Genomic DNA, 14,173 nt, shown 5'->3' on the forward strand with positions numbered 1-14,173 from the left:
GCCCACATCCCACAAATGAATAAAAAAAAATGTGCAGATGTATTACAATGAGGTTCCCAACGCCCAATGGTGGGAAAAACAGCCCGCCATTGACGAGCTGAGTGGATGATCGCAAACTGGCTTCACGACGTCGTGAAACCAATTTTTGGCCTTCTCTCCATATTGTCCGCTCACGCCGCCCGACCCCAGCTGGCACGGATGAGTTTGCCCCTGCTGTCAGACTGCACACCAACTGGCGGTAGTATGATACCAGCCACCTTGTTTTAGCTTGATTGTTATTCATTCGAATGTCATCAATATTGTACAGGCCACAAACAGGCTTCTGTTGCTATATTGCTAAAGATAAATTTCAAGTTCGTGAGTTTGGACAAGTTTTCCTGATGTCAGATGTCCTAATATCAGATCAAATTTCATAGTAGATTAATGTTTTATAAGATTAGTGTCTGAAGGTGGCATAGTGACAATGTTACTGGATTAGTAATCCTGAGATCTGGACTAATGATCTGTAGACATGAATTCAAACTCACTATGGTACCACTACAGTAGCTGAGGAATTTAAATTCAACTAATTAATAAATCTGAAATAAAATGTTAGACTCATTAATAGCGATCATGGATCTACCAGATTGCAGTAAAAAAATCAACTGTCTCGTTCACTCATGTCCTTCAAGGAAGGAAATCTGCCATCCTTAGCCAGTCTGGCCTAGATGTGACTCCAGACTTATAGCAATGTGGTTGACACTTAACCGCCCTATGAAATGGCCTAGCAAGTCACTCAGTTGATGGCAGATCCCCACCACATACTCAAAGGAAATTATGGATGGGCAATAAATGCTAGCCTTGCCAGTGATGCTAACTTCCTAAGAATTATTTTTTTTTTAAAATAAGAAAAATTTAACAATGATCCTCACATATAAAGAGATTAAGCAGGAGCTGGCTTTGTGTGCTCAGGCATCAGCCCTGACTCTGCTGCCTACCAAGAGGATTTGTCGTAGTGGTCTGACATCAGGCTCGAATATCAAAATCTGCCACCACTTCTAGCATCAGACTGAAATTGGGCTCTGGCAACAGACTCAGACACTGAGCTGTGACACCGGGTTCCAATATCAGCACTAATATTCGGCTGTAGATCAGGTTTAGACATCAGATCCAAGGGTCAAGACCTGACAACAGGTCCAGACATTGCAGGCTCTGACATCAAGCCCAGACATCGGACTCTGATGGTGGAACTTTAACATCAGGCTCTAAAATCGGGCTGCAGAATCAACCTAGACATTGTGAGTTGACACCACAGGTTCAGACAACAGACACTGATAGCAGCCAAGCACATCAGGCTCTTACACCAGGTAAATATATCAGGGAGACATAGGGCTCTGATACTGGGCTCTGAAATAGAACTTAATGGAGCTCTGATGTCATGGGTTGTGACATTATGGGCTCTGATATCGTGGGCTCCAGCATGGTGGACTCTGACAGTGTGGGCTCTGGCATCATGGACATCGGCATCACAGGCTCTGGCATAGTTTGACATCAAAAGCTTTGCTAGGACTGTTATGTATGGTGAGCTGTGTCATGGTAGTAGTGTTGAATCATGGGCTTTGGGGACAATATGAGAGGTAGGGACACATCTAGCCTCTCAGTGTTGTGCTAAAACTGGCAGAGCCTTGGAGATAGACAGTTTCATCATGTTCAGAAACTATCAGCAGGTACGAGTAGACAAGAGTATCACCTTCATCAAATTCTTTCTACACTGAGGGAAGCACCACCTCAAGGACATTAAAAAAAGTAACTGACAAGCCCTATAGCAACTGTCTCTTTTCCTCTGGCTGCTTTTGTTATTTATATCCCAGTATTTTACACATGGGAAGGAATTAAATTTAGACAGTAAAAATGCAGCTTACAGCCCTTTTAGGGAATCTGGTAGATTCCGCACTATTTAATGCGTTCCTGACATTCCCACAAAGGTGACAGCTCTGCCTTTAGGCTGAGATTGGCAAATGACATTGAGGAGTGGAAAGCAGAAAGGAGTCTAGTAAATGCCTCAAAAGTAATGGATATCAAACAAGTCTTGAAAGCTGCTCAGCCTATTCCACTGACAGGAACATCAAATAAAGAACTAATTTTGCTTTGGGGTTGCCACAATGTGCAGTGTAACATGGTCTCAATGTGTTACATTACACCACAGCTGCTTTCATTTTGGTTTAACTTGGTCATTTGAGGCCATTTTTTTTTTAGTCAGTTTACTCAAATTAATTTACAGTTAGGAAACAATATGCAGTGGCCTGGATACTAATGGATGAATTATGAAGACGGGGGCGGGTGGGATATTGGACAGGTTTCCTGCATGCTGTGGAGTTTTAACTCCACTTTGTGCATCTTTTGTCCTTGATGGGTTCCCTATCTGGAAGTCAGCCTAACTGACAGGCCTGGCGTTTAAATGGATGAGGAGGACTCCAGAGCAGGCCACAGGTCCAGGTTGGTCCAAACCCCAAATCTGGGGCTGGAGGTCTGATCCCAGAGCGGGGGTGCGTTCAATCCTTGATCCCAGAGGAGGAGCAGGTTCAATCCCTGATCTTGGAGATGGGGGGAAGGAGCAGGCATGGGGGTGGTGGGGTGGGAAGCCAATCTCTGACCCAGGAGTCTTTGTATGGGGAAAGCTCTGATGGATGGGATACTTGGGTCCTGGGGAAGTACTCCTGTTCCTTCTGGCCCACAAACAGTGCCATCCTCTGGGCATGGGGTTGGCAGGCTGCCCTTGTCCCACCTCCATTAAATGGAAGTGGATAGATTGGAGGCAAGTAGAGGTCAGGTACAAAATTTTCAAAATTTTAATCTCAACTCGATCCAAAGGCAGTCTTTTGTGGTCCTACAATTTAGCCCAGAAAATGATGATTCTGCAAAGAACATCTCAAGAAAATTTCAAAGAAGTCAGTGTTTTACTTAAATAAACTCCACGGTCACTTTCACCAGTGATGCCTAGTTTATTAAACCGCAGAGCTGGTAGTGTTTTGGATGAATAGATTGTTGCAGTGGCTTGGGACATTGGTCATTCTTAACTGGGACCATACATTACAGTTTGGGGTGGAATAATTCTTTTTCTGCCAGCTATGGATGGAACTTGGGGCAGAAAATAATCCAGTTCCTTATGAGCAGGCGCATTGGAAACTTTACACTGCTATTAACCAGATGTGCTGAATCTGAGCATGCCTGATAAAGACATTGGTTTTCCAAAATGGATCATCATCCCTCACTTTCATGAGAACACAATTCACAAAACAAAGCAAATGTTTTACTTACGCTATTAATTTCTGAACATTATTTGTTAAATAACATGCTGGTTTAAATTAACATTACCAAAACAGCTTGAAATTATAAGTTTGAAAAATTTTGACCAGATGTCTTACCTTTTTGGGATGCTACACATTTTTCATCTTGGAGTGGAGTAGAGTCAAACCTTTTACTGTTCAATATACCAATACGTTTTTCTATAAAATTTTCTTTTGCAAGTAAATCTTCAGGGTCTTCACAGCATTCAAATTCTTCTTTTATTTCTAAGAACATCAATTGTTGCTTTGTAAAATAAGTTTTAAAAGGTTTGCAATATTAAAAAAATAACAATTAAGCACCTTTGGTAAGTAGTTAGCTGAGGCTTTATCAATCTGCTGGTGTTTCAAAGGGATTATATCTATAACAACAACTTGCATTTGTATGGCACCTTTAATATAGAAAAAAATTTCAAGGTGCTCACATAGGGAAAGGGACAGGTATTGAACCTTTTTAGGAGAATTAGGCTAAGCAACCAACATTTGAGATGAAGAGTTAGGTTTTCTGCTGATTTTGAATAGTGGGGAAAGAGTTCGCAAGACAGAAGGGTTTGGGGACAGAGTTCCAGAGAGTGAGACTGAAATGGGCAAAGGCTCTGCTGAGAAGCAAGGCACACAGAAGCCCAGGAACTGAAGGCACGGGATGGGATGCAATGTTGAAAGACATTGCAGAAGTCGAGCGCAGCAAGCTCCATGGAAGAATATGTAAATAAAGGCAAGGATTTTAAATTTCACTTTTTAAAAAAATTCATTCATGGGATGTGGGCTTCGCTGGCTGGGTCAGCATTTATTGCCCATCCCTAACTGCCCTTGAGAAGGTGGTGGTGAGCTGCCTTCTTGAACCACTAAGTCCATGTGGTGCGGGTACACCCACATTGTTGTTAGGAAGGGGGTTCCAGGATTTTGACACAGTGACAGTGAAGGAACAGCAAGATATTTCCAAGTCAGGATGGTGTGTGACTTGGAGGGGTACCCTCAGGTGGTGGTGTTCCCATCTATCTTCTGCCCTTGGCCTTCTAGATCGTAGTAGTCATGGGTTTGGAAAGTGCTGTCTAAGGAGCCTTGGTGAATTCCTGCAATGCATCTTGTAGATGGTACACACTGCTGCTGACACTGTGTGTCAATGGCAGTGAGAGTGAATGTTTGTGGATATGGTGTCAATCAAGCAGGCTGCTTTGTCTGGACGGCGTCAAGCTTCTTGAGTGTTGTGGCAGCTGCACTCATCCAGGCAAGTGGGGAATATTCCATCACATTCCTGACTTGTGCCTTGTAGATGATGAACAGGCACTGGGGAGTCAGGAAATAAGACCATAAGACCATAAGACCTAGGAGCAGAAATTAGTCCATTCAGCTCATCGAGTCTGCTCCGCCATTCAATCATGGCTGATAAGTTTCTCAACCCCATTCTTCCGCCTTCTCCCCGTAACCTTTGATCCCCTTACCAATCAAGAACCTATCTATCTCAGTCTTAAATACATTCAATGACCTGGCCTCCACAGCCTTCTATGGCAATGAATTCCATAGATTCACCACTGTCTGGCTAAAGAAGTTTCTCCTCATCTCTGTTTACTCTGAGGCTGTGCCCTCGGGTCCTAGTCTCTCCTACTAATGGAAACATCTTCCCCACATCCACTCTATCCAGGCCTTTCAGTATTCTGTAAGTTTCAATCAGATCCCCCCTCATCCTTCTAAACTCCATTGAGTATAGACTCAGAGTCTTCAAACGTTCCTCATATGTTAAGCCTTTCATTCCCGGGATCATTCTCATGAACTTCCTCTAGACCCTCTCCAGGGCCAGCACATCCTTCCTGAGATACGGGGCCCAAAATTGCTCACAATATTCTACATGTGGTCTCACCAGAGTCTTATAAAGCCTCAGCAGCGTATCCCTGCTTTTATATTCTAGTCCTCTCGAAATAAATGCCAACATTGCATTTGCCTTCCTAACTACCGACTCAACCTGAAAGTTAACCATTAAGAGAATCCTGGACTAGGACTCCCAAGTCCCTTTGCACTCCAGATTTCTGAATTCTCTCCCCATTTAGAAAATAGTCTATGCCTCCATTCTTCCTACCAAAGAGCATGACCTCACACTTCCCTACATTGTATTCCATCGGCCACTTCTTTGTCCATTCTCCTAACCTTTCCAAATGCTTCTGCAGCCTCCCCGCCTCCTCAATACTACCTGTCCCTCCACCTATCTTTGTATCATCTGTAAACTTAGCCAGGATGCCGTCAGTTCCTTCATCTAGATCATTAATGTATAAAGTGAAAAGTTGTGGTCCCAACATTGACCCCTGCGGAACTCCACTAGTCACTGGCCGCCATCCTGAGAAGGACCACCTTATCCCCACTCTCTGCCTCCTGCCAGACAGCCAATCTTCTATCCATGCTAGTACATTGCCTCTAACACCATGGGCTCTTATCTTACTGAGCAGCCTCCTGTGCGGCACCTTTTTAAAGGCCTTCTGGAAGTCCAAGTAGATAACATCCATTGGCTCTCCTTTGTCTAACCTACTCGTTACCTCCTCAAAGAATTCTAACAGATTTGTCAGGCACGACCTCCCCTTGATGAAACCATGCTGACTTTGCCCGATTTTACCATGCACTTCCAAGTATTCTGAAATCTCAGAGATAAAAGCAAAAAACTGCGGATGCTGGAAATCCAAAACAGAAACAGAATTACCTGGAAAAACTCAGCAGGTCTGGCAGCATCGGCGGAGAAGAAAAGAGTTGACGTTTCGAGTCCTCATGACCCTTCGACAGAACTAAGTAGAAATAGGAAAGGGGTGAAATATAAGCTGGTGTAAGGTGTGTGTGTGTGGGGGGGGTGGGTTGGGTGGGGGGAGAGAAGTGGAGAGACAAGCAAGCAGTGATAGAAGCAGATCATCAAAAGATGTCACAGACAACAGAACAAAAGAACACATAGGTGTTGAAGTTGGTGATATATATCTAAACGAATGTGCTAATTAAGAATGGATGGTTGGGCACTCAAGCTATAGCTCTAGTGGGGGTGGGGGGAGCATAAAAGACTTAAAAATATTTAAAAATAATGGAAATAGGTGGGAAAAAGAAAAATCTATATAATTTATTGGAAAAAAACAAAAGGAAAGGGGAAGAAACAGAAAGGGGGTGGGGATGGAGGAGGGAGTTCAGGATCTAAAGTTGTTGAATTCAATATTCAGTCCAGAAGGCTGTAAAGTGCCTATTCGGAAGATGAATTGTTGTTCCTCCAGTTTGCGTTGGGCTTCACTGGAACAATGCAGCAAACACATCTTCCCTTCACCCCCCCTGTTGGCATTCCGTATGGATCATTCCCTCTGTGACACCCTGGTCTACTCCTCCATCACCCCCTACTCCTCAACCCCCACCTATGGCACCACCCCATGCCCACGCAAAAGATGTAACACCTGCCCCTTCACTTCCTCTCTCCTCACCGTCCAAGGGCCCAAACACTCCTTTCAAGTGAAGCAACATTTCACTTGCATTTCCCCCAACTTAGTCTACTGCATTCGTTGCTCCCAATGCGGTCTCCTCTACATTGGAGAGACCAAACATAAACTGGGCGACCGCTTTGCAGAACACCTTTGGTCTGTCCGCAAGAATGACCCAAACCTCCCAGTCGCTTGCCATTTCAACACTCCACCCTGCTCTCTTGCACACATGTCTGTCCTTGGCTTGCTGCATTGTTCCAGTGAAGCCCAACGCAAACTGGAGGAACAACACCTCATCTTCCGACTAGGCACTTTACAGCCTTCCGGACTGAATATTGAATTCAACAACTTTAGGTCCTGAACTCCCTCCTCCATCCCCACCCCCTTTCTGTTTCTTCCCCCTTCCTTTTGTTTTTTTCCAATAAATTATATAGATTTTTCTTTTTCCCACCTATTTCCATTATTTTTAAATATTTTTAAATCTTTTATGCTCCCTCCACCCCCACTAGAGCTATACCTTGAGTGCCCAACCATCCATTCTTAATTAGCACATTCGTTTAGATATATATCACCAACTTCAACACCTATGTGTTCTTTTGTTCTGTTGTCTATGACATCTTTTGATGACCTGCTTCTATCACTGCTTGCTTGTCCCTCCACTTCTCTCCCCCCACCCAACACCACCCCCCCACCCCACACACACACACTAAACCAGCTTATATTTCACCCCTTTCCTATTTCTACTTAGTTCTGTCGAAGGGTCATGAGGACTCGAAACGTCAACTCTTTTCTTCTCCGCCGATGCTGCCAGACCTGCTGAGTTTTTCCAGGTAATTCTGTTTTTGTTCTGAAATCTCATCCTTAATAATGGACTCTAAAATCTTACCAACGACCAAGGTCAGGCTAATCGGCCTGTAATTTCCCGTCTTTTACCTCACTCCCTTCTTAAACGGGGGGTTACATTAGCGATTTTTCAGTCCCCTTGGACCGTCCCTGACTCTAGTGATTCCTGAAAGATCACCACTAACGCCTCCACTATCTCTTCAGCTATCTCCTTCAGAACTCTGGCCCAGGTGATTTATCCACCTTCAGTCCTTTCAGTTTTCCTAGCACCTTCTCCTTGGTAATGGCCACCATACTCACCTCTGACCCCAACTCTCTTGAACTTTGGGGATGTCACTCGTGTCTTCCACTGTGAAGACTGACGCAAAGTACCTATTCAGTTCCTCCGCCATTTCTTTGTTCACCACTACTACTTCTCCAGGGTCATTTTCCAGCAGCCCAATGTCACTTTTTCCTCTCTCTTACCCTTGATATATCTAAAAAATCTCTTGCAATCTTCTTTTATATTACTGGCTAGTTTACCCTCATATTTAATCCTCCCCCTCCTTATTTCTTTTTTAGTTGTCCTCTGTTGGTCTTTGTAGGCTTCCCAATCCCCTGGTTTCCCACTGCTCTTCGCCGCATTGTATGCTTTCTCTTTAGCTTTTATGCTGTCCCTGACTTCCCTTGTCAGCCATGGTTGCCTCGTCCTCCCTTTAGTATGCTTCTTCTTCCTAGGGATGAATTTTTGCTGTGTCTCCCAAATTACTCCCAGGAACTCCTGTCATTGCTGTTCCACTGTCTTTCCTGCTAGGCTTGTCTCCCAGTCAATTCTGGCCAGCTCCTGCCTCATGCCTCTGTAGTTGCCTTTATTCAAGTGTAATACCGTTACATCTGATTCCAGCTTTTTCCTCTCAAATTGCAGGGTAAATTCTATCATATTAAGGTCACTTCCTCCTAAGGGTTCCTTCACCTTAAGCTCCTTTATCTAATCTGCCTCATTACACATCACTAAATCTAGAATTGCCTGTTCCCTAGTGGGCTCCATCTCAAGCTGCTCCAAAAAGCCATCTCGTAGACATTCCACAAATTCCTTTTCTTGGGATCCACAACCAACCTGATTTTCCCAGTCTACCTGCATATTGAAGTCCCCCATGATCACTGTAACCTTGCCTTTTTTACACACCTTTTCTATCTCCCGGTGCATCTTGTGCCCCACATCCTGACTACTGTTCGGAAGCCTGTGCATAACTCCCATTATGGTTTTGTCACCTTTGCGGTTCCTCAATTCTACCCACGCAGATTCTACATCATCTGACCCTACATCATTTCTTGATATCGATTTAATTTCATTTCTTACTAACAAAGCAACCCCACCCCCTCTGCCAACCTGCCTATCTTTTCGATAGGATGTATATTCTTGGATATTTAGTTCCCAGTCCTGATCCCCTTGCAGCCATGTCTCCGTAATGCCCACCACATCATACCTGCCAATTTCAATCTGCGCCACAAGCTCATTTACCTCATTTCGTATACTGCGTGCATTCAGATACAACACCTTCAGTCCTGTATTTCCCGTCCCCTTTCTCATTGTCGTCCCTTTATCTGATGTGCTTGAAGTTAGATTCCTAGCCCTTGCCAAACACTCTGTCCTATTTTGTATTCTGGAGACTTTAATAGCCTCTCCTGGGCACTCCTTTCTTGTTACTTGTCACACGATTCCTGCCTCTGACCTGCTCTTGTAGCCACAGTGTTTATATGGCTAGTCCAGTTCAGTTTCTGGTCAATGGTAACCCCAAGGATGTTGATTCAGTGATGGTAATGCCATTGAACATCAAGGAGTGATGGTTGGATTTTCTCTTGTTGGAGATGGTCATTGGCTGATACTTGTGTGGCACGAACGTTACTTGCCACTTATGATGGAAGGAAGGTCACTGATGAAGCAGCTAAAGATGATTGGGCTGAGGACACTGCCCTGAAGATCCCCTGCAGCGATGTCCTGGACCTGAGATGACTGACCTCCAACAACCACAACCATCTTCCTATCTGCCAGGTATGACTCCAACCAGCGGAGAGTTTTCTCCCTGATTCCCATCGACTCCAGTTTTGCTAAGTCTCCTCGATGTCACACTTGATCAAATGCTGCCTTGATGTCAAGGGCACCTTGGGATTTCATCCCTTTTGTCCATGTTTGAACAAGAATGCAATGAGGTCAGGAGCTGAGTGGCCCTGGCAGAACCAAAATTGGACGTCAGTGAGCAGGTTATTGCTAAGCAAGTGACAGTTGACAGTACTGTTGATGACCCCTTCCAATACTTTACTGATGATCAAAAGTAGAGTGATGGAGTGGTAATTGACTGGGTTGGATTTGTCCTGCTTTTTGTATACAGGACATACCTGGGCAATTTTCCACATAGCCGGGTAGATGTCAGTGTTGCAGCCGTACTGGAACAGCTTGGCTAGCGGTGCAGCAAGTTCTGGAGCACAAGTCTTCAGTACTATGGCCAGACTATTATCAGGGCCCCTTTGCAGTATCCTGTGCCCAATGCCTTCAGCCATCTCTTGATATCATATGGAGCGAATCGAATTGGCTGGAGACTGGCATCTGTGATGCCAGGGACCTCCGGAGGAGGCCAAGACAGGTCATCCACTCAGCACTTCTAGCTGAAGATTGTTGCGAATGCTTCAGCCTTATCTTTTGCACTGATGTGCTTGGCTCCTCCATCATTGGGGATGGAGATATTTGTGGAGTGTCCTCCTCCAGTGAGTTGTTTAACTGCTCATCACCATTCACGACTGGGTGTGGCAGGACTGCTTAGATCTTAGAGCTTAGATCTTATCCGTATGTTGTGGGATCACTTAGCTCTGTCTATCACTTGCTGCTTATGCTGTTTGGCACACAAGTAGTCCTGTGTTATAACTTCACCAGGCTGACACCTCATTTTTGTGTATGCCTGGTGCTGCTCCTGTCATGCTCTCCTGCACTCTTCATTAAACCAGGATTGATTCCCTGTCTTAAAAACAAAAAAACTGCGGATGCTGGAAATCCAAAACAAAAACAGAATTACCTGGAAAAACTCAGCAGGTCTGGCAGCATCGGCGGAGAAGAAAAGAGTTGACGTTTGATGGCTGAGTGGGGGATATGCCAGGCCATGAGATTACAGATTCTGTTTGAGTCCAATTCTGCAGCTGTTGATAGCCCACAGTCTTGAGTTGCTAGATCTGTTCGAAATCTATCTTATTTAGCACAGCGGTAACACGATGGAGAGTATCATCAATGTGAAGGCGGGATTTCATCTCCACAAGGACTGATGCTGTCATGGACAGGTGCATCTGCGGCAGGAAGGTTAGTGAGGATGAGGTCAAGTATGTTTTTCCCTCTTGTTGGTTCCCTCAGCACCTGCCGCAGACCCAGTCTAGCAGCTATGTCATTTAGGACTTGGCCAGCTCGGTCAGTAGTGGTGCTACCGAGCCACTCTTGGTGATAGACATTGAAGTCCCCCACCAAGAGTACATCCTGTGCCCTTGCCACCCTCAGTGCTTCCTCCAAGTGTTCAAATGGAGGAGTACTGATTCATCAGCTGAGGGAGGGTGGTACGTTATAATCAGCAGGAGGTTTCCTTGCCCATGTTTGACCTGATGCCATGAGACTTCATGGGGTCCGGAGACGATGTTGAGGACTCGCAGGGCAACTTTCTCCTGACTGTATACCACTGTGCTGCCTTGTCAGCTGGGTCTGTCCTGCTGGTGGGACAGGACATACCCAGGGATGGTAATGGTGGTGTCTGGGAATTTCTGTAAGATATGATTCCATGAGGATGACTATGTCAGGCTGTTGTTGACCAGTCTGTGAGGCAGATCTCCCAATTTTGGCACTACCCCCAGATGTTAGTAAGGAAGACTTTGCAGGGTGGACAGGGCTGTAATTGCCGTTGTCATTTCCAGTGCCTAGGTCGAAGCCAGGTGGTCCGTCCAGTTTCATTCCTGTTTTGGGACTTTGCAGTGGTTTGTTTCAACTGAATGGCTTGCTAGGACAAAGGGACATTAGTGAAGTAGATGGGCTTTTACAACAATATTCAACATTAGACCTTTAATTCCAGATTTTAAATTCAATTCAAATTCCACCATCTACCATGGCAGGATTCAAACCCTGGTCCCCAGAGCATTACCCTGGGTCACTAGATTACTAGTCCAGTGACAATACTGCTCCGCCATCACCTCCCAGGGTATTACTGTGTTACAGGGAGTTACTGTGAGTCAGTGAGAATGGGGGTGTTGGGTGTCTGGGGCTTAGTGCTGGCCAGCGGAACTTTGGATTTTCAGAGTCAGGAAGGAAACAAAGAAATGAAGACTAGAAATGACAAAGATGTGATAGGACTTCAGCAGTCGTAGATGCAAAGCAGCAGCAAAAGTATCTAAAGTTGTGAATGTAAGAGTATGCAAGTTGCAGTTCAAATTGTGAAATGCTAAATATTATGTAACCAAAAGTTCATATTGATCTTGGGGCTCTCCCAATAGCTGGATGGATAAAAACATCACTATGTAGTACCAAGTTAGAAATAATAGGATGCTGCCATAGTGAGTTCTTGTTCAGTGGTGAGTGAACTGATCTCAGTTGATGATGTTACGAGCCCAGTGGAGAACAGAAATATTTAAAAAAGAAATTCAAACTTCCAGTTAATAGCTAAAAAGGACGGCACAACAGGATAGGACAAGATTTCCCGTTTAAAAACTTTTATTGTAACAAATGGCTAAAAAAAACACGATTGAAGAAACCCTATTTGTTTTTGTAGGCAAATTATACTTTATGCTCCCTCTTTATACATATCACACATTGCACTCTCCACAGAATTACAGTCATTATAGCAAAGTCCTTACATTTGCTCCCAGTTTTCAATGGAGTTGCATTTCTCCATTTTGCTGAGTAGTAACTTCAACTGACCACCTCCAGCTACTTCCTTTAGTTTTCAGGGAATTTTTTAAATTCACCACCAGAAATAAAGCCTGTCCCAATGGGTCCCCCATCCGGCTACACCAGGACAAATCTTCTGGAATCCTTAGATGGCTATGGGATATGTCTCTTTGACTAGAGACCATCTCCCTCCCACATCCAGCTGTGGCAGTTTGTAATGCCAAGGAGCTTCTTCTCTCTGCTGACCACATGAAACTGCCAACTGTCTGCAATATTGATTGTTCTGTAAGGAAGCCTGTAACCTGATCTCAACAAATGGCTTCCACCATACTCCTCCCCATGGTAACATTTTTTTTTATTCATTTACAGGATGTGGGCTTCTCTTGCTAGGCTAGCATTTATTGCCCATCTCTAACTGCCCTGAGAAGGTGGTGATGAGCTGCCTTCTTGAACCACTGCCGTCCACGTGGTGCAGGTATACCTACAGTGCTGTTGGGGAAGGAGTTCCAGGATTTTGACCCAGAAACAGTGGAGGAATGGTGATATATTTCCAAGTCAGAATGGTGAGTGGCTTGGAGGGGAACTTCCAGATGGTGGGGTCCCTGTGTACCTGCTGCCCTTGTCCTTCTAGATGATAGTGGTTGTGGGTTTGGAAGGTGCTGCCTAAGGAACCTTGGTGAATTTCTGCAGTGCATCTTGTAGATGGTACACACTGAAGCCATTGTTTGTCAGTGGTGGAGGGAGTGAATGTTTGTGGAAGGGATGCCAATCAAGTGGGCTGCTTTGTCCTGGATGGTGGGAAGCTTCCTGAGTGTTGTTGGAGCTGCACTCATCCAGGCAAATGGAGAGTATTCCATCAGACTCCTGACTTGTGACTTGTAGATGGTGGACAGGCTTTGCGGAGTCAGGAGGGGAGTTACTTATTGCAGAATTCCTAGCCTCTGACTTACTCTTGTAGCCACAGTACTTATATGGCTAGTCCAGTTCAGTTTCTGGTCAATGGTAACCCCCAGGATTTAATAGTGGGGCATTCAGTGATGGTAATACCATTGAATGTCAAGGGGCAATGGTTAGATTCTCTCCTGTTGGAGATGGGCATTGCGTGGCACTTGTGTGGCATGAATGTTACTTGCCACTTGTCAGCCCAAGCCTTGATATTGACCAGGTCTTGCTGTATTTGGACATGGACTGCTTCAGTATCTGAGAAGTCACAAATGGTGCTGACATTGTGCATCATCAGCGAACATCCCCACTTCTGACCTTATGATGGAAGGAAGGTCATTGATGAAGCAGCTGAAGATGGTTGGGCCTAGGACAGTCATCTCAGTCTGTAGCAGTGCTACCGAGCCACTCTTGGTATTGGAGATTGAAGTCCCCCAAACAAGAGTACATCGTGCACCCTTGCCACCCTTAGTGCTTCCTCCAGTGGTGTTCAGTATGGAGGAGTACCAATTCATCAGCTGAGGGAGGGGGGTGTACTTGGTAATCAGCAGGAACTTTCCTTGCCCATGTTTGACCTGATGCCACGAGACTTCATAGGGTCCGGAGTCGATGTTGAGGACTCCCAGGGCAACTTCCTTCTGACTGTATACCACTGTGCCACCACCTGTGCTGGGTCTGTCCTGCTGGTGGGACAGGACATACCCAGGGATGGTGATGGTGGTGTCTGGGACATTATCTGT

At 45.0% G+C, this 14,173-nt stretch overlaps 1 protein-coding gene across 3 annotated transcripts in view; it reads right to left on the bottom strand.

Annotated features, from left to right (window-relative positions):
* LOC121282204 (uncharacterized protein C8orf48-like) overlaps nt 1-14,173 on the bottom strand; it is an 87,017-nt gene that overhangs the window by 52,010 nt on the left and 20,834 nt on the right. For all 3 annotated transcript variants that reach the window (XM_041195789.1, XM_041195791.1, XM_041195790.1), the window contains exon 3: nt 3,405-3,551. In XM_041195789.1, coding sequence (XP_041051723.1) covers nt 3,405-3,551 — 147 coding nt within the window. The remainder of the gene's footprint in view (nt 1-3,404; nt 3,552-14,173) is intronic.

The sequence above is a fragment of the Carcharodon carcharias genome, chromosome 9, assembly GCF_017639515.1.
Source record: "Carcharodon carcharias isolate sCarCar2 chromosome 9, sCarCar2.pri, whole genome shotgun sequence".
Lineage (NCBI taxonomy): Eukaryota > Metazoa > Chordata > Chondrichthyes > Lamniformes > Lamnidae > Carcharodon > Carcharodon carcharias.